The 20217-nt window shown below is 37.8% G+C and overlaps 2 protein-coding genes across 3 annotated transcripts; both read right to left on the bottom strand.

Moving 5' to 3' along the window:
- Nucleotides 1–252: 252 nt before the first annotated feature.
- On the bottom strand, nucleotides 253–14684 carry gpat4 (glycerol-3-phosphate acyltransferase 4). 2 transcript variants are annotated; one of them, XM_025053094.1, is made up of 14 exons: nucleotides 14496–14684; nucleotides 13964–14089; nucleotides 12845–13467; nucleotides 10480–10549; nucleotides 10065–10365; nucleotides 8430–8504; nucleotides 8215–8304; nucleotides 5561–5654; nucleotides 5343–5458; nucleotides 5151–5206; nucleotides 4980–5065; nucleotides 2349–2477; nucleotides 2133–2212; nucleotides 253–1608 (listed from the first exon to the last, which is right to left on the bottom strand). In XM_025053094.1, the coding sequence occupies exons 3-14, from the start codon at nucleotides 13010–13012 to the stop codon at nucleotides 1500–1502; spliced, it is 1374 nt and encodes a 457-aa protein (XP_024908862.1). In that variant the 5' UTR covers nucleotides 13013–13467; nucleotides 13964–14089; nucleotides 14496–14684; the 3' UTR covers nucleotides 253–1499. The 2 variants fall into 2 exon arrangements, with proteins under 2 accessions (XP_024908862.1, XP_008333784.1); XM_008335562.3 differs by lacking the exon at nucleotides 13964–14089.
- A 291-nt stretch (nucleotides 14685–14975) lies between these two features.
- Nucleotides 14976–18370, bottom strand: polr3d (polymerase (RNA) III (DNA directed) polypeptide D). The gene is made up of 9 exons (XM_008335563.3): nucleotides 18235–18370; nucleotides 17314–17507; nucleotides 17156–17199; nucleotides 16917–17071; nucleotides 16712–16836; nucleotides 15988–16141; nucleotides 15661–15908; nucleotides 15426–15578; nucleotides 14976–15328 (listed from the first exon to the last, which is right to left on the bottom strand). The coding sequence occupies exons 2-9, from the start codon at nucleotides 17473–17475 to the stop codon at nucleotides 15209–15211; spliced, it is 1161 nt and encodes a 386-aa protein (XP_008333785.1). The 5' UTR covers nucleotides 17476–17507; nucleotides 18235–18370; the 3' UTR covers nucleotides 14976–15208.
- Nucleotides 18371–20217: the final 1847 nt, after the last annotated feature.

Here is a 20217-nt window from a genome sequence, read left to right on the forward strand (position 1 = left end):
TACGTAGAGGGTCAATTTAGAGTGGGCAGTTAACTTAATCTTATATGTAAACGGTAAACAAGACATTTGGCATACTTAGTTACAGTAGATATGTTCTAATATTCTTATATCTCCTTTTGACGACATCCATCACATCTATTAAATGTTACATCTGGACAACTATAACACAGATTATCTAGGGTTGGACAATAAATTACAAGATTCTAAGTACTGCATTTGTGGAAGGATGAAAAGACAAGAGTTGAAGACAACTTCACATTCTTAAACATTTATTTTGATGAAGAGATTTGACATGATCTCAAAAACAATCCCTGAAAGATAAAAAAAAAAGTGAGTGTGGGCCTTGGTGAAGAGCCTACAAGGCTGTCCACATTGCTCCCCAACTTGATGAGGAGTCAGAACCACAGCTGCACTCTGTCCCTTCTTTCATAAACCTACTTGTGGAGACTGCCAAGTAGGACAGATTACTGATGGATGGAGAAATTCAGACAAATTGTTTTGGAGTCTACTTAAAATATATTAGGGCGTTATTGTCACTGCACAAGCAGAGAGCTAATATAACTTGAGTGGCTGTCTGAAGGTTAGTTAGTGTGAGCAACATTAGCCTAAACGCGTTCATGATTATACTACTTCATTATCTGTAAAAGCCCTGGGCCTAGAAGGGTCAATGCTAACAGTAACTCAAATAAATTGTTAATAAAATCACTTATCCCTTTGAAACCATGAGCTTCAACAAGAAACTCTCCATTCTGACCACAAATCGTCATCTAAGTTTCTGTGATGCACAAGTTCCACTTCATAATGTGAGGATTTACACATTCTGCGGAAAGAACAAAGAAACTGGCAAAAACATTAAGAGATGATCTCCCATGACAATACCTTACAAAACAAACCTTAGAATGCAAGTTTCCATTTTTCATGGGAAAACAAAAACACAATATTTTAACTGTAACAGAACTTGCCACAATGCCCCATATATTGTGGGCATTTGCCAATCATGCAAAAATCCACCTCAGTCACAGGATTTAGCAACAACAAATCAATCTATATCCCACACAGAAAGAGGTCTGAAAGTGTCAACACTGATACAAACATGACATTAAAAAATTAAAAATTAAAACTTAAAAAAAAAAAACGAGATAAACTTAACCAAAAGTGATGATAATGTTTTTTTCTCACAAAAGTATGCCACTGAAGAAGACGATGATCCTTTCCCTGTGAAATCCTCATTTCAATTCCTAATGCAAGCAAGGCTTCTGTTGAGCAAATTCCTAACAAAAGGCCACAGACTCAATAAGACCAATAGCTGCAATGCACACAAAACACGTCAGGCTGTGGCAGTAACAAAGTAAGCCAAATGGAGCACTGTTGACATCACAGAGGGATTTTTTTTCTCTCAGTTCAGGTCCAGGAGTGTAGACACTGAGCCTGGTTGATTGCCTTTACGGTCAGATAAGCACAAGTGAGTCTCTGAGTTAGTCGACCTCCACTAATGTCCTTCAGGAGCGACTGCGGTCTTCTTGGGTCCCCACTAGCATTTTACTGTACAGTTTCTGCTGCTCCTCTTTAAAGGTATCTTTTACCTTTTCTCGCTTCAGTCCTCCGTCCCTGAAATTAGTAACATCGAGAACAGTGCCATTAAAAAATGAAATACATAAACAAAGGACATTTGAGACAGGACACAAGGACATCTTGGTGGTGTTTAACTTCTACCTTAATACCTTTGCATTACAAAAATCAAAGGCCTTCTACTGCCACCCTAAGGTAACAGATGTAACTGCTTTCACTTGTGTAAAAACACACAATGTACAACATCTGTCACACCTGCCTTCATTAAAAAAAACATTTACATTTATATATTTAGTTATTTAATGTATATTACAATCTAATGTTGGCCTAAAATATGGTGGTGTCATTATAAGACAACATATACACTCCCAGTGACAATTACCAGAGAAGTAAAGCATTATGGTTTTTACTTGTAATCAGACGTTTTAGTAAAAGAAGCATGAGAGATGGAACCAAAGAAATTTTTGTGCAATCAAAGTTAACCGCAATATAAACGTGTTATTAACCAATTTAATGTTCTTTTATGCAACACCAGCTTTAGCTTTGCATAAAATGAATCTTACCACAGCAGGTCAACCAGTCCCCCTTGTCTGGCTATGGCAGACTTTACTCGATTGGCAAACTGGACAGCGTCCTCATCCTCCTGAAAGGGAGTAAATCACATTGAACGTAAACACAAACCAAACGTGGTTCGACAGTGTGATCAATGCTTCTATTAATATTTATTTATAAAATATGTCAAAATAGATTTTAAAAAAAACAAAAGTGTAAAGTCTCACCTCTCTGGACATCGGTGGAAGGTACCACACACTACAGACGATGGCCCAGCTGCTCATCATACGTAACAGGTAATTGACCATGCCAAATTTACTGCTATTCCAAAAGGCATCACCAAATCGAGGATCATACTGTAAACACACAAGACATTGTTTTGGAAAAGTGGTCGGAGGAAATGATATGAGGTAAATATTGATGGCTGTGACTTGGCCAGTAACTTAAACACATTTGGTGGTTGAAGAGGTCAGATGCAAAATTTGTGTTTGATGTTAGGAAAACAAACTGGTGTATCTGCAGCATTTTGGTGAGTGTTGAGTGTGTTCTTAAAATTTCAATCAAACTTCAGGAAAGTTGAGGTATGTGGATAATGATGTTAAATCTAATCATCCATCCATTTTACACTGCTCAACTCCTTAAGGTCACAGACAGAGCTAGAACAATGGTCAATTTATAGCAGCAGTCCCAAACTTCTGTTAAACACACAACACAAACAAACCCCTCACGTCTGGCTTGTGACATAATATTAACAATAATTTTGCCTTTGAGGTATTTTATATTTTTAATTTTTTAAAACACTTCAATTCATTTAAAAATGTGCTTATTTGAAGAAATTCCTTGAACTTAGCAATATCACAGTATTTATAGATAACAAAAAAATGTTTTTCTGAAATATCTATGTTTTTGTATTGGATATATGTACAGTATGTACGGACACAATATCTTGTCCTAAACCTCAATAAAAATTCTTCCTTCCTAAGAGCTATCATACATAGTGCCTGCTCTCTTTTGGCTTTATGCCTGCCCTGAGCTTTTAATTATGTTTGTAATTCATTCTTTTAGAGCCTAAAAGAATGAATTACTAGGGGTGTCAAACATACGGCGTGCAGGCCGGAACCAGCTCGCAAGGAGGTTCGATCAGGCCCGCAGGATGAACTTGAAAGTGAAAAAATACATGAAAGACATGGGTTTGATTTTTTAAATTAAACGCGCTTCAAGAACTATCCGCTAGGGGTGCACTGTTTTGGTCAGAGTAGAAAACATGCCGCATCACTGAGACAGACCCATACCCTGCCTGCCATAACACACTGAAGTGAGATGGTTAAGATGAGGTGCTGTGTTGGGGCATTTCTTTAATCTACGAGAGGAAATCAGACAGTTCATGTAAAAAAAGGAAAACCGGTGTTGGAATTACAATCTCAGTAATGAATGCAGGACCTTGCATTTTTTGTTGTTGATATGATGTGGACATGAAATGGTACAAAGACAAGATTGCAGGATTGCTGTGGGAGTTTGAGAAACATTTTCAGGTATTTGGTGAACTTGAGGCAGAATTTTCAGTTTTTCGCTCACCTTTCACAGTTAAAGCTTCTGATGTGCGGGTCGACACCCAGCTAGAAATAATTGATTTGCAATGTGGCGCAAATTTGAAGGGCAAATTTGCCTCGGTAGGTCTGGTCTGGACATTTTATCAGTATCTATTGCCAGGGTACCCCAAATTAATTGTGAATGTTTGGCACGACCTACCTTTGTGAACAAATTTTCTCAGTAATGAACATCAATAAAACAAAAAAAGCATTCAAGGCTCACACACAAGCACTTAAAAGACATTCTGAGAGTGACAGCTAGAACAAAAACAAGGCAGTCTAGACTAGACTAACACCTTTAAAATGCTGCCTTAGACACTGTTTACACCGAATACATCCACTGAAATACAGCTCTATGAAAATGAATCCTTACTGTGGTGATAAAAGAATGTGCAATTTATTGTTAGTCAACAGCTTCACTACAAAAGAGTATGGTGGAATTCTACTGTTCATGCAACTCCATAAATTTTCAGTATGAATTGTATGTGTATGTATGTTTCATGTTTTATTACTTGTTAAAGTTTTGTGCCTTTGTACAATCAATGGGATCAGTTGCAATGCATACATGTGAATGATAAAAGTAAATTACACGTTTGTCTAAAGAAATCTGAGGTGTTTCATGAAATGTTTTGTAAAATTAAATTTCAAGATTTTCCTAATGTTCTTGTACTTCTTTACACTAAAACAAAGGAAAGACATTTTTGTTATTTATAGCTGACTATGCTACAATTTTAATGGTCAGCCCACTTAACATCTACTTATGCCGTATGCAGCCCGCGATGTGAAATGAGTTTGACACCCCTGTGCAGTAGAGTCTAAAATTTAGATGGTACTGCTCCTAAGGGACAAATAACGTTAATTGAGTGGAAGAGATTGTTCAAGTTGCACAGTTTCCCTGCCTTTTTCAGCTCTGCTTGGTTGCAAAAAAAAATCCTCTCACAAAAGCAGCAGGAACAAATGGTATTCAGTTTTGGTTGTTAATTATGAATTAGGGTCAATATTTTATATATTACAGTGAACAGCCAAGTATATGCTTATATCCCTCTTAATAAACACAACCACTTTTTAAGGCATTCTTATTTAGTTCAGCTTAAGCAAATAGCAAAGTTGTTTTGCCATTTTGACTGGGCTAATGGTAGATCCTAACAAATGACAAGACCAAGTGCTGGTTTCTGGCAAAAAGAAAAAGAATTCAACACATCACCACAGTGTCAGAACCTCCTAGCTTTAACTCCTTACACTGAAATAATGATGATAAAAAAATCTCACCTTAATAGCTACAGGGTAGACTGTGGTACCAATCTCAAAACTGCCCTTCTTAAACATCATTACTGATGTATTGTTGATGCAGGTACCTGCATGATGAGACACACAACAAGAAATTAAAATCAGACAATTTTTTAAAAAAGGTCATATCATCAGATCACTGAACATGCCCACCTTCTGGAAAAATCAGAATGGGAAGTTTAGATTTATCTTGAACATGGTCACTTAGTCTGCAAAAGAGAAAAAAAGATACAGGTTATCACAACATGACTTGACCTTCTGATACAGAATGATTAAAAAAAATCTTTCGTTATTTACAATTCGATTGATCAACAAATAGGACAGAAAGGTAGATTGTAATGTTACCTTTTTGCCACTAGGTGTCTGTCTTTGACTTCTGAGCGTTCAAACCAAATGTGTGGGCAGGCTTTGACCATAGCTCTCTGAATGACACCCATCAAGCCACCGTGAATTTGACCAACCTGGTACCACAGAACAAACAAACGCAGAGAGACAAATTACCATTAGACAAACAGAAAGAAGAAAAAGTACTGCAATGTTCGAGCAAGAGGCTGTGAGGTTACCATAGCATAGCAGCCATCACTGGCCAGGATGATGACATCTATAGGCGACGTGTGGTTGGCAACACAGATGCCTCCATTCTTGGGTTTATTTTCACTGGAAAATAAACAAAGAGAAATAAAGAAATTAATTTTCCTGAAGATGATTCTGAATTCTCATCTTGGATGTAAAATTCATCGTTTTAAAAATTCTTCAACTTTAAGGATTTTGATATCAATATTTTATGATCTATTAGTAACATATTTGTGCTGGAGATTATTGTAACTGTGTGGACAGTTGTATCTTAAAAATGAATGTGGTATAAACTTGGAATGAGTTTGGAAGGTGGAAGGTGTTTCCTGCTGCATTGCAGTTCCAAAATGGTTTCCTTGCAACAAGTCTAGTTTAAAGCGATTGTAATAATAACAGCTCTCCAACAACAACTGAAAAGCACATGGAGCTTAAAGCAGTCCGAACATCTACCCACTGACGGCTGTTGTCACAAATTCCACCTGGCTGCAGCGTGGTCATTAAAGAATCATTCATTCATAAGCTACCCCGGGGTCTGTTACTACCCATTAGAGTGGGCACATTATACCAACAGTGTTGATAATGTGTGGTAATGATGAGAGTTTCATCAATAATATTAAATAACCTAAATGTTATGGAAAAAGAAAAGCTACTCCTGGTGTTTGGAGGTGTTTGACCTCCAAAGCATGTAGGTCCCTGGGCACACAGTGTCTGAAGATTAAGTTACAAGTCAAAATAGAGTGTGGAAGTTTGGGAGGAGGGGTCTGCAAAACATCCTATGTCACTTGTATATTTTTAGCCGCAGACTGGAAATAAGTGTGCATTGCAACAAGCAGAAAACCACAAGACATGAAAGTGACCCGGGATCTATGTGAGTTCTCTATTTATTTTCAGTGCAGTAAGGCACACATCCTGTTGCATTTGCTATCTTCTGTCAATTTGTTTAATGTAGGGGTGTGCTATCTTAAAGCAGCAGCAAACATGAATACCGACAGTCTGCATCTACCCTCGGGCCCCTCTTCAAGACAGAGTCATCACAAATGCTGTTCTCCACACTCATCTGAAGTTATTTAATCTCACATTCAGACTTGGTCAAGCCACAGCAGGAAGGCATTGTTGGACAATGATTATGGAATGTAAGACATGTTTCCTTATCCCATCTTTTGTACAAAAACCATGTTGATGTTTCCATTACATCACCTTGTGGCTAAAAAAATGCTGTTTATGATGACAAACTCTTTTACGCATTTTAGGCTACTTGTAATAACGTAAGGAAAACTACTTAAAGCATATTTCATGCATTAAAAGTGTAATAAGTTTTGCTCGTTAGCCTAGGGCTAAAAACAATGTTTTGTTGTAACTGGGGAAAACTGGCTCACAAGCAAATAACACATTGTTTTTCCAGTTTCACACATTCAATAAAATTACTATTTTTCACAGCATAGCTTGCACGAAGTACTATTTTGTCAATATAATCTCGATAAAGTTCAAATTTAAAAAGAAAGAAAGGCTACAGCACAAATTGGATGGTGGAAAAAATTATCTCTGCAGTAGGAAACTACAATTTTGCTCTAGGACACTACAAACTACCTACTATCTTACAGACATATTATTCAGTCCCATGACCAACAACCGTGTTATTTGTCAGTGCACCTTTGTTTGTGAACAGAGATGAGTGAGAGACCCAGCAGGGAAGTGACCACAGTGTCCTAAGTCTTCGATAATGTTATGTGATAATACTTGTATTAACAGTGTCAAAATCAGTATGAACAGGATCAACTTTAGTGTCATTGAGTCAACGTGTCTATTTACACAAAACAAGTCATTCCACCGTGTGCCATTCAAATACCTGATCATCAACAACAGTAGTGCACCTGTATGAGTTGAACAACATTTTCTGCAGTGTTTGTCTAAAGGCTGTTAAAAGGTAAAGCCAACATCATAATTACCCTGAGGTGTGATACTTTATCACCACTGAACTTTTGAATATTTTCACTCCATGTACGTAGCTAATCATCTTGAGAAACTCTGTCAGTTGAGGGTCTACTCATCAGAACCATACATATTAGCGTGTTTGCTTGCAACAAGCCAACCTTCCAATGCAAAAGGCTATTCTTTTTCAATAACCAGTCCACCCATTATAGACATGTTTTAACTAGCATTTAATGACAATGTCGTTGTCTTTCCACTGACTAGCTCCTTGAACTGTGTCTACACGCTTGTTTTGTCCATTACATTTCATCTGCTTCACGCTTGACAGAGAATGATGACAACTGTCTCACTTCAATGACAACGGTTGGATGGAACGTTAAACATCTGCTCAGACTGAAGTAACATTGAAAAACATCTGATATGTTTTCTGATATGATCCAGGAGCACACATGAAACTGACCTGCGTCACATTGGAAGAAAAAAAACAACTGGATTTGTTCATTAGGTCAATTCTGTTCACTATAGCCTGCATTGTGAAAGTAGCCTTAGATAAACCAAACCTTCTTTTACTGACAAATGGTAGAATCAATTATGTTTGAGACAAAACTCTATAACATCATGTGTTGCACACATAAGCACAGTGACAATAAATTACATTATGTTCCACATTATGCCAAGTAGGAAATGAGGGTTTACAAATTGTAATGCCTTTTACCTGTCGTGATAGGTTATGATGGCCGTCAGTGCTCTGACACATATTCTGTAGCACATCAAGTGGACTTTCTCACTCAAAAGGTTTTTCATCCTGCAACAAAAAAATATAGAGTATTATTTACTTTGTGTGTGTGTGTGTGTGATGGAAAAATTCACAGAGGTAAGGATTAAGGTTGAGAACTCAGAGGGAACTGAACAGTTTTATTTGATCTATACCTTCCATTTGGCAGCAGTCCAATAATCGAGGTGAGGAACACAAGGAGACCGACACCAGTGAAGGCAAGAGTAACCCTGGATAAGAAACAGACAGGACTTGCTACACATGAAACCGACAAAACACAAACAAAACAAATTGATCTTCCAGTGTCATTAAAATTTAAAAACATGAGTCATCTCTAAGAATATCCTCAGCAGGTTTCACAGACAGGACTAAACTCTGTGTTTACTGGTGTCACAGGAGTACTTTCATTCAGGGAGTTGGCAGGGTTTTGGTTGTCAATTAAAACCATCCAACTCAATATATTTTCCACTGACAGAGGACTCCAGAAATGGCAGAAGGGCCAAATAATCCCTGCAGGTTTCAATGGTAGAATTTATTTAATCTAAAATCTAATAATCCATAAAAAATAGGGTAAATATGTGAAAAAAAGAAAAAGAGCAGTGACTTGAGAGGTGAATAAAACCGTATAACATCTATTAGCCCAACACAGAATAGATTAGGGTCTGTCTGTGCAGCGGTGGCCTGATTCCTCTCCCCACTAGCAGATGGAAGTGAGCCAAACAAGCTTAGCACTGACTCACTGTCCTTGTTACGCTCTAAGCTGATTCTGAAGAGAGGGGTTCTCCCCTGTCTCTCTGTATGCAGACACCAAGTGATTTTATTGCTTTAAGAAAGTGAAGGTGAACTACTTGTCATTGTGACACAGCTCACCACTGCACACAACCAAATGTGACCTCTGCTTTTAACCCATCACCAAAGTGCAGCTTTAAGTGTCTGGGGAGCAGTGTGTGGGGACAGTGACATGCTCAGAGCACCTCAGTGGTAACTCGGCTTCCTTAACCACTACGCCTCCACTGCCTGTATATTAAACCGCACAGATACATATTTTGGACAAAAGATAAACCTCCTTTCATGTGTAAGTATTATTCTCATATGCTATTTTAAATACCCCTGCACTTGGAAATAACAGACACAAACCTTTTACTTAAAACTCGAAACAGGCATCTTTGTGTTTAGGTGTGTTTTATTCCCAATACTTGCGTGCAGTTCATATGGGACCATATTGGCTCTGTAACTGCTCAGTAAACAAACACCTGTGTAAATGTGTTGTAAAAGTGAAAATGTGTAGGTTATAAGTGGTTCATAAGTGTGTTTTTTAAGACTGTGTTCGAGACCTGCAGGCACTGTTTTTTACCAGTGGGCTCGCAACTCCACATGAGTCATCTGGAACTGAAATAGGGTCGTCTGAAATGTCTAATAATTGTTTAAAAAATTACTGCTAAAAATAGTTTTTCAAAGATTTTAATGACACCGATAACTTGTATCCATCTCCCATGTTATTTATGGCTGACACCAAAGAGGAGTTCCCTTTTACATAAAAATAAATGTACACTGCTAGCCATTATTAGTATTAAATGACACCTTTGGTTGTCTCCAAAGTTCTACCAATCTTTTTTTAAACATGCTTTAAAATATTTCCATCACCTTAAAGTTGTTACTCACATCCTCTAAAACAAAAAAAGAAAAAGCAGAACCTCATACTCTGACAGACTATAATTTTCCTTTTTCTAACTGGTTTGTCCTGAAAAAAGGCTAACAGACATAGAGTATATTGGAATTCAATCATTTACCTGAGAGGGAGCAGGAAACCGTAACGGATCAGCAGGCCCAGCCCCCATAGCACAGTCAGCCTCAAGCTGATGTACTGGAAGTTATAGTTGCTGCGGGTCAGCAGGTTCCAGGATTCTAACTCTTCAGCAGAGAACCGTTTTGTCACCTCATCGTCCATGATGCTTGCAACTCCTCGCCGAGCGAAGTAGAAGATGTCAGACATCTCAAATTCAGGGGCCGAATCCAGGTCTCTGTTGCTAGCGCTTCGCCGGATCTCCTTGATCTCCTCCTCCAACGAGGTGGGTTCCTTGGCAATGATTGCTGAATTACAGCACAGACAAGATTTTAGCAATACCCATATTTAACACTAGATTTAAAAAAAACACCTACTGCTTGAAAAGCATGAAAAAAAGAAATTATACTGACACATCTTACCATTTGAGTAAGGCTTGTACAATTGGTGATTCTTCTCTTTGGCTCCTCTCTCTATCCTGAGTGTGGCCCACTACAGAAGCACAACAAAGGTTAAAACATGTCTTCTCAAAGAATATAAAAATAACTTTAATTTAATTAAATTAAAAACTTTAAATTCGTTATTAGAAATGTTTCAATTTGTTTCAATTATAATGAATTAGAATATGTGAGTTAAAACATGTGAGGAAAAGCTGTGCGTTAACACACTCCTGTTTCCAAAAGTACTGTGCAACAGGTTTGACAAGGCTTCATACACAACATTTCCCTTTGACCAATCAGCAAAAGAACACAAAGATGCAATGCTCTTTTTCTATTATCTACAGACAAGAATGACACTGTATTATCAATTTAAGGAAACACTTTGAATTCTAAGAACATGACCTCAGTCCAGTGCCTCATTGCACACCACAATGCCCACTTCTTTTTCTTGGTACAGAATAATGCATCTCATCTTGATGCATTTTCAACAAGAAGTGTGCCTTAGGAAGCAAAAGCCTACAGTTTGGTGTGAACTTGCCAGTGAAACAAAAACAAATGTGCAGTGTGTTTACTGAGAGACAGAAAAAGAACATGGTGTTCCCCTGTTCAAAAAGGGGGGCAGGTTTCTGTTGGAGTATTGGAGAAGGAGGCGCAGGACTGAGGCGTCATCAGTATCTGCAACAACTTGAATAAAATAAATACATAAATAAACAGCTAAATAATTGAAAGTACATAAACAACAAGCTATAGCAAGCCTTCCTAAAGGAATCGAAACACAGGATTTTAGCCAGAAGGCAGAGGTATTCTAAGAATGCAAGGATATGGCAGTTGTGCCTGCAGCACATTACTGCTGTTACACTCACTGCTGCAACTAAACTCTGTGATTCAGTACACCAGTCTCTGTTAAAACTCATTCCCACAGATCAACTAATGAAGTTTGGTAAACTTAGTCAGAACTATCCATCCATTTACAAAATAATGGGATATGTGAAAAACAGACTAATGTTAACCTTTTAAGAAAGTCACTTACTAACATTGTAATTTAAAATAAGAAAATGACAGAGAACATCCACTCTGTTATGCAACAACTTGCAGGCATGTTTTATCTAAATCTAAATCCACATATTACTTAATTATATAAGGCAACAGTATGGACTTTCATCAGTGATTTCTTCCTTCTTCTACCTGAAAATGATTCTGTGGCTGTAATTTTTTCAGTATGTTAAACGCAGCTACAGCTGAAAGTAATAATGCTGTAATGGCTTTGTCACAGAAATGTGTGGCATGAAATTTAGCTCCTACTTTTATAACTCCCAATAAGAAGTTTGGATGAAGGTCTTGACAGAATTTTATTTATGTTACGTTGAATCACACCGATGAGATACAGAATATTTGTTCCAGAAGCCTGTAATAGCACCTAACGACTCAGCATTAAGCTGAAAAACTGTTTCAGCCTCCCACAGTCTGAAATAAATCTGGTCTTTGACCTTCTCTTTAAATCTGTTTGCTCCCACTTGCCCATTTATTTCTGGGACAAGATGTGCTCTTCCAGGTACAGGCTGCAAAGTGGTGGCCACTTCATTGGTGAAACACATTGAAACACATGTAAGTCACAACGCATGGAAGTCACAACGCAAGAATCAATTTTTCCAAGAGAACTGTCAGCAAATTCTAGACTTTAGGGGATTCCAGGCATGTTACTGCTGTCAATTCTGTCTATACGTTTACGTCATACTAAAATGATGCACTGGTCATTTGCGTTGGTTTGGTAACAGCATGTTTGACAAAAACAAACATTGACAAACAAACACTCAGTTATGTGACTGCTTTCTTTAGAGCTGTATTGTGTAAATAAAATAAAATATAGAAAAAGTACTTCACACGTAGACTATCTTGAAGAGTTCTCCAGAGCAAACACAAAAACCATCTTTCACAAGCAGGACCAACAACTAAAATGATTAAGATGGCAAACGCACATTATGCTGGTAATAACTCAATATGAATCAATGTAGTTACACAAAGGTATCTTTGATCTCATATCATCCTAATGGACCACATGATATACATAATGGTTGTTTCATTTTTAGTAGTGTATCCTGCTTTACTTACATTATTTGAAACAGTTATATAAGTAGTTTTCAAATGGCACTTAAAACCTTAAAATGGCATTCTAATTTGTTCATTTGCTGTGGCAATAAATTAGCTAAAGAGCTCTATCATCTGACAGTAAGCTTGTTCTGAGATGCGCTTGCCTATCTAGATGAATTTTTTTTTCAAATTATTAAAAAAAAGAACAATAAACACATTGAGTTACTTTGTGCTTCTGTTGCATGTATCCATTTCTTACCTCAAAGATCTTTAACAATGATTTCATGTACAGACGTCGAATGCCAAAAGAGACCCCCAATATGGCAGGCACGATGATGAAGACCAGCAGCAGGGTAAACCACACGGTGAAGGAGATACCCAGCAGGATACAAACCAAGTTGTCAAAAGGGTTAAACAAAAGTTCCATCTTGATGTAGAAAAGCCCCCTTAGTCAGTACAAAGGTTGGAAACAGGCGGCAGAGCAGATGGCAGAGGAGATACAGTAGTCCACCTCCGGGCACCTTGTCGCCCTAATCTTTTGTCAGAAAAATGCCTTCATTAAGATTATTAAAGAATGGTGTATCCATTTATGCCTAGCATAAAATCAGTCTGATGATAAAAGACCATCTTGATCTTGCGCTCTTGGACAGTTATATTGAATTTCATTAGTTTCAGCATAAATTAGTCCATGGACTTCATCTGAACTTAATTCCAGGAAATAGGAACATGAAGTCTTTCAAACAGCTGCAATAATGGCATGTCCTTGCTTCAGAGGATGTTTGCAGTTTGAACAAATGCTCCCGCTGGTGACACAGATGTAAACAATAAAAAAAAGTGCGCAGCTGATGGCCGAGTGGTTTTGCAGCTCACTGTCACAGCAACCTGCAAACATGTGCAAGCAAACAGTCAGGGTGATGAATATTGATTCATGTTTTCGGTTAAGTTAAGCACATCAAATAATTGAATAATGCACTGCAGAAAATGTATCCTAATTATCTATCAATGGTACATTATAATATATAAAAATATATAATAAATAATATATATTTTTCCACAGTGCAAAAATTATTTTCCTAGGTGTGATCCACATCACGTAAGGTCCTTCAAGGTTTGATCCTTTCCTGTTTTAAAGCATCGACTAAGTTGGACATACAAAGCAACATAAAGTCTGTAGTCAGCACATTTTTTTGCCAACTACAATTCAGCATCATATGGTCATGATGAGAGTTTGGGGTTAAACTGGAACACTAAATATTTGTGGACACAGCAAAGGAAATATTTTTCTGTTTACTTTAGTTGCCATTAAAACAGCAAGCCTCCAGTATTTGTTAAATGCTATTGTGGACTGCGTACGTACAGTGTGCCGTTAAACACTTACATACAAAATTACATGAAGATCAGCTTCTCTGGATGTTGAAGAAAAGAAGAGATGCTGCCGTGAGTGTTATCAGTGGTTACAGATAACGTTAGAGGCCTCCTCCCGACGACTGATGCAGCAGGACAGCTATGTTAAAAACCACCCGCAGTTAGCCTCTTTAAAGCCACATTCCCTTTATTTAGTCATACAGCGAACCCTTTGCTTGTTTTGTACACCCTCGCAAAAACAACTACGCAACCCGGCAGTGGACGTGCTGTTACTGGGCGGTGACAGTGGAATCCTGGATGTACCAACATAAAGAAGTGTTTTTAGCCGAAGTTAGCTTCTAGCCTTTGAGCTAAAGACGCTTCCTTCTGCTGCCACAGCTTCTTTAGCTGAAGCTAATGTTGCCGGTGCAGACATGTAGCGCCGAGACAGACGAATACCTTACATGTTTAAAAACAAGAAACTCAAATTCACTTAATATTGACTACTTAACGTAGAAAAACGTAAGTAGTCAATATTGAAGAAGATGAAATAACAGTGAACAAACCTTCAGTCACGTTGTGTCCAGCACCGGTTCCTGAAGTCGTTTAATACACCATCACTTGTCTTTGTTTGGTAGAGGGACTGGCCGACTGAAGCTCAACTCCACCCGACAGAGCACACAAGAACACGCTGTCGGTGTTACCTAATCCAACAGCCCGCCCTATTCTCCTCCCTCCATCACTTCCCTATTCATGTTCAGTGCACCCCCACCATGCAGCTCGCCCTGACACCTGCTGGTGAAAGGCGGAAATAACATTTTACAAGATTTATACGTTTCTTTTTCAAGGTGGCGTTCGAAGTATGAAATAGAAAAACATTAACATTTAACCAGAATTCATTTCCATCCATGTGCATATTGATAATAAAAAGTATAAGAATAGAAATAGAAAATATAGTTTAAATATTTTTAAATATATAATATTTTTCCAGAAATGAATTATTATTAGATTGAGTGAAGTAAGTACTAACATATATGACACCCACATTGATAGAAAAGCTTTTTATTCACACTTTTACACTCATGTACTCTTTTTGCATAATTTTACATACAGATGAATGAACATTGTACAGTAATTTGGTGCACTGCTCCACTGTTAAACCCTGAATTAGCGTGCAATGTAAATTAAACCAACCAAATGTTAATTCGTTTGGTTATGATAATCATCCTGTACAGAATAGATAGATATAGTAACGGTGACTTCAGTGAATGCGCTGCCTTCATAGAGCTCTGGCCTCCAGTAGAGACTCAAAATCCGGAGAGCAAACCATTTTGTGTTTGACATTTCCCAACACAGACAAATCACCAGATCTTCCTTCTGCACTGACTGAGGCAAGTTCCTGAGAGGTCAGGGAGAGAGGAGCACAGAGGAGTATGTCTATTTCATTTATATTCATGTTTAAAAGCTGTAGCAGTAAAAACTTTTTACCATCATACCTGAAGAAAAGAGCATGACGTTCCAAGAGACACATTCAGTGTCACTTGACCCAATATTAGCTGTACACGGCCAGATTTCCGTACGAGCATCTTCCCAATAAGACCCTCCCTCAGGTCTTTCAGATTACAGCTGTTGTCTTCATTTTCCTCCTCCTGTTTTTCCAAACAGATTTTCATTTATATTTATATAACTTTTCTGTACTTTTGCATCTAAACACAGAACTGAGAGATTCACCTGAGGATCAGTTTTCAGCAGCACAGACTGTCCGTCCTGTGACTGCACCTCTGTTTTCACTGGCTTGTGCTCCTTGGTGGGCGGTTGACCAGGCAGTGAGTCAGGCAGCTGAATGAAGAAGAGCTCCTCGCCTTTGCTCAGTCTCCATCTATGCAGCAGATCAGGCAGGTGTTCAGGCTCAGGGAGAGGAGGAGGTCTGAATGCGGCCTCTGTTTTCTTCGTGTCTATCTCCATTTGTTCCTGTTTAACTGAGGAAATTCAGTCTGGTTATTCCCTGCTTTTAGTCCCAGTTGGAAAATACAGTGGAAACCCCAGAAGGTACTGTACCTTTTACTGTGGAATCCAGGGTATCACACTCCTCCTCCATCTTCTCAATTTTAACCTCACTAAATTCCTCCTGGAACCCCCAACCGGACACAGCAAGAGGTAACTGCACAGGGCAGCTCCTCCTTTCACTCTTTAGGAAGGGATCATCAACAAACTGAAAAAATATGGGGGAAAAAACAGCATTTAGGCACTGGGTTAAAATTCACGTGGTTATAAATTCCAATATTGTACCACATTCTAATGTATAAAAATGTAAGGAAGATTTTATCAGGCACTTATTAAGTTAATCTTTCCACCACTAGAGGACAATCTTAGACACATGATAACTTGTCAGAAGCTCAACGATCTGTTTAAAACCTATAGTATTTTAAAATGTTGCTCCTGAACCATCTCTAGTTTTAGTAGTAATGATCCAAAAATGTGGAAGCTAAGTGCTTTGTCATAAATAGCATTTTATGCCAAATCTTAAAGTTAAAAACCAACTAGTAGCAAGTTCTTAATGCTACCTTTGTAAATATGTTCAAAATGATTCTAGTATATCTTCTTCCATTTGCGCCATAAAGCCATTTATAAAGACAAAAAGTGCTAAAAGCTAACAGACATAATGTACTTAATGTTATATGTACAGCAGCCACTGTTTACACACACATTCTCTCTCGCTCTCTCTCTTTCTCTCTCTCTGTGTCACTCTTTTCCTCTCACACACAGTAAATCCAGGACTCACATTGTCTCGTTCAAGATTTCGCAGGATCTCTTTGGTCTCTTCTTCTGTTTCTCTCTTTTCTTTTTTAATGTTGATAATGGGCGATGGCCCCACACTAGGAGCATCTTTCTCAGTCTCATAACCGCCTGAGTTAGAGCACAACTAATTTAATTCCCAACAGCCAAGGTTTTGTCAGAGTGAATAATATCCCATAAGAAACCGCTACCTCTTTTCTTCATCATCATCTCTGCAGGGCCTTGCTCAAAAATGGAGTGGGACTGGATGACTTCTGGACGACCTCGGCCTCTGCCTCTCTCTCTTGGACCCCGTCCTCGACCAGCATCTTTCCTCTGTTTTTTGTACTCATCTTCAACCTTTGTTCTGCCGTGACAGATAATGTAGTTAGTCAAAAATAAAAACAAATGTGCCATGTATTTTGTTTTAGATTTGTATTATCAAACTTACTCTTCCTTGGTTTTACGACCGATAATGTTGGGCGTGAATGTTTTCTAAAAAATAGAAAATTACAAATATATTATTACATTTGTTATGCTGTTAGAAATACTGAATGTGTTTTTGTTTAATATCGTCGGTTTATAAGGCAACCCATTAAAATCCCAGACCTTTTTCACTCCCCCTAGTGTGAGGTCTCTGGACCTCATCGTAGGGAGACGTCCAGGAGTAATGGCAGATGAAGGTCGGCGATTCATCAGTACTCCTGCAGTGCTCCCTCCAGGGGTTGGAACTCGCTGACCACTGGGCTGATCGGCGCCTGGATCAGCCATTTTGACTTCAACAAACTGAAGTTTGGTGAATCCTATGCATATGCAAATGTTATTTTAAAAAAATCAGCTTTTAAGACATTTTATTGGCCAATTGGTTACTTGAATTGTAAAAACTGAAATTAAGACTTGACCATTGTTGATCGGTTACTTAAATTATATTCTTTTCTTTGCTCTTGGTGTTTGAAATTATTTTCTGTGTCACAAGTAAATGTAATACATTAAACAATATGTTAATTTAACTCTTTTAATTTAATGTTATTGAGTGACTTGACAGATTTGTGGCCACTAAATAGATCACAATTCCAGCTGCAGTGTATTGGTACAATCCAATCAACAAACACAAGGACAGAGGTTAGATTCTTTTAGAGCATTGGCTTGACAACATCTTAGTAAACATGGCATCACAATATTAAACTGCTGTGTTTAACTTCTAAATCAATGACTACTCAACTGCTATTTGAAGTCTAAAAATAAAATGACATAAAACATACATTTCCCAAATCTCAAACATAATCTGTCAACGTGCGTTTTCTGGGGTTTTAAATCCGTCGATCAGCCTAATTTTGACAATATATTAGTGGCTCTGTTTTATACAAATTGTTTCTAAAATCACAGTGACTCATCAACTGCAACAACAGTGCAAAAAACTAACACGTGGAGAAACCTCAACACGAATACAAACGTTCCCATTTGTAAATCCTTTAACTGTGACGTTGACAGTTTTTGTGGATGACAATATTGCATTTTCTCTCTACTTACAATGTAAGTCGACGGTTCTCAATCATACACTAAGTCCAAAGTTTGTAGACAACAGTCAAGTCTGCCACTGTAGCATGAACTGCACGATGGCACTTCCGGATGTTGTCAACCGCTGTGCTCAAGAGAATCAAAGCTGCGCAGCTGCGTCGCTTGTATATGCGCTTTTAAATTATTTCAAATGTATTTAAATGCTCGTGAGTGGACAGCGTACCCTGGACTTTGACACTGTTTTTTAATTGTATAAAACATGAAGTTGTTAATTCAGATAACAAAATATGAATATATTAAAATATATTTACACACATTTAAAAACAGAATTAAACCATTATACTATATAATTAATTAAGCTAATAAGCCGGTCCTATTTTTTAAGACGTGCATGTACTCATGTATTTTTAGTTGAAGTGCATCAATATTCAATTAGGAATTGCTACACAGTTTTCTCCGATTGTATTAATTTCAAATTGTGTAAAATGCGTAATAGTGTGCAGGCAACACTGATTCTTTCACCATTATGACCATGTATTATTCACTGTGTTATCTTATGTCATATTTGATGGTCTGAGTTTACATCACACAAACGTGAACAACTTGGATTAACTCATTTTTGCATGTATTCTTCCACATAGTCTGTCACATGGCTTTGTGCCAGGTCAGTGTATTTACTGATCCTTTAATAAAGACAAACGGCTTATAAATTATAAACCCGTAATTATACATTATTACCTTTTTATAATTTGAATCCAGTTAGAAAAAGGTTAATCGAGGTTAAACATAATTTCAGAAATGAGTAAATCACTTGGGCCTCTTGCAGACGGAGAAATAAAATTATACACTGACCTGCCTCTGACTGTTTTATTGCCCCAGGACAAAGCACCTCTCTCATCTGGTGCTGCTGATAAAACAGGGACCATGAAGCTGTAATAAGGGTGGATCATTCATAGTGACTAAGTCAGCAAAATGTGTGAGGAATGTTGACAGCTTTTTTAAACACAGAGGAGATTTAGTCATTTTTATTTCAGGTTTATATAAAGGAATCCTAAAATGTAGAGGAAGCTCCTCCTCCCTGACACACTGACTGTCTGTTTCCACCAGGGGCTGTTAGGGTTATTAGAACAGAGACAGACTGTCACGGCATAACTAATGATGGATGATTGCACTTTAATTACACTCTTAGGTTATCACTTATCTTCGCCTGGCTGGAAATAAATCAAGCTTTTCAGAAGTAAACACCCTCGGTGTAATTGTAGCAATAAAATGTACACAGCCATTTGATGATTTTCTGTTACAAATGCTCTATGGTGGTAAATTCACTCTCTATTTTACTCTTTATTAAACTCCATACCAAGGCTGAAAACCCCATCATCTTTAAATGAATGCCAGTATAAATCTGCTTATTCTAGATTAAGGTCCCTGGCCTCAGTGGGGGCCGGGGGAGAGATGCCCTGTGGAGTTGGTCCATATGGCATAACAGTTGGTGCATGTACATTGTTGAGCCATTGGTGGTTTTCTGTGCAGTTTACTGGGTTATGTTAGGGTTAGTATTTGAAGTGTATTCAAGCTTAACAAAATGCTTCCCTTTTCCAACCATTAACACCCCCATTGGGCAATAATGCACTCTCTGTGTTTGTCTATTAGAATTGGAAACATTATTATTATCAAAGTGATTGAAAAAAAATTGTCTGTTGGACAAATTTCCTCATTTTATCCAAGTGTGTATACAGAGCAAGGCATAAATGCTTGCATGTGTACTGTCTTCTAGCTTTGTAAAAGTCAAAAATGATTTTTCTCAGTTCCTTTCTTGTTGTTTTGTTTTTGTCACGATAGTCTACTGTATAGCTGACTGGTTAAACAATAAGCTATAATTATATATATGGTGAGTTCATCTGAAAGGAGAACCTCAGTTTTAACCCTAAATGCAAAGGTTTAGTGCATTTCTATGTTAACACACATCATTGGCTCTGCCATCGTTTGAGGGAGGCT

The sequence above is a fragment of the Cynoglossus semilaevis genome, chromosome Z, assembly GCF_000523025.1.
Source record: "Cynoglossus semilaevis isolate Cse_v1.0 chromosome Z, Cse_v1.0, whole genome shotgun sequence".
Lineage (NCBI taxonomy): Eukaryota > Metazoa > Chordata > Actinopteri > Pleuronectiformes > Cynoglossidae > Cynoglossus > Cynoglossus semilaevis.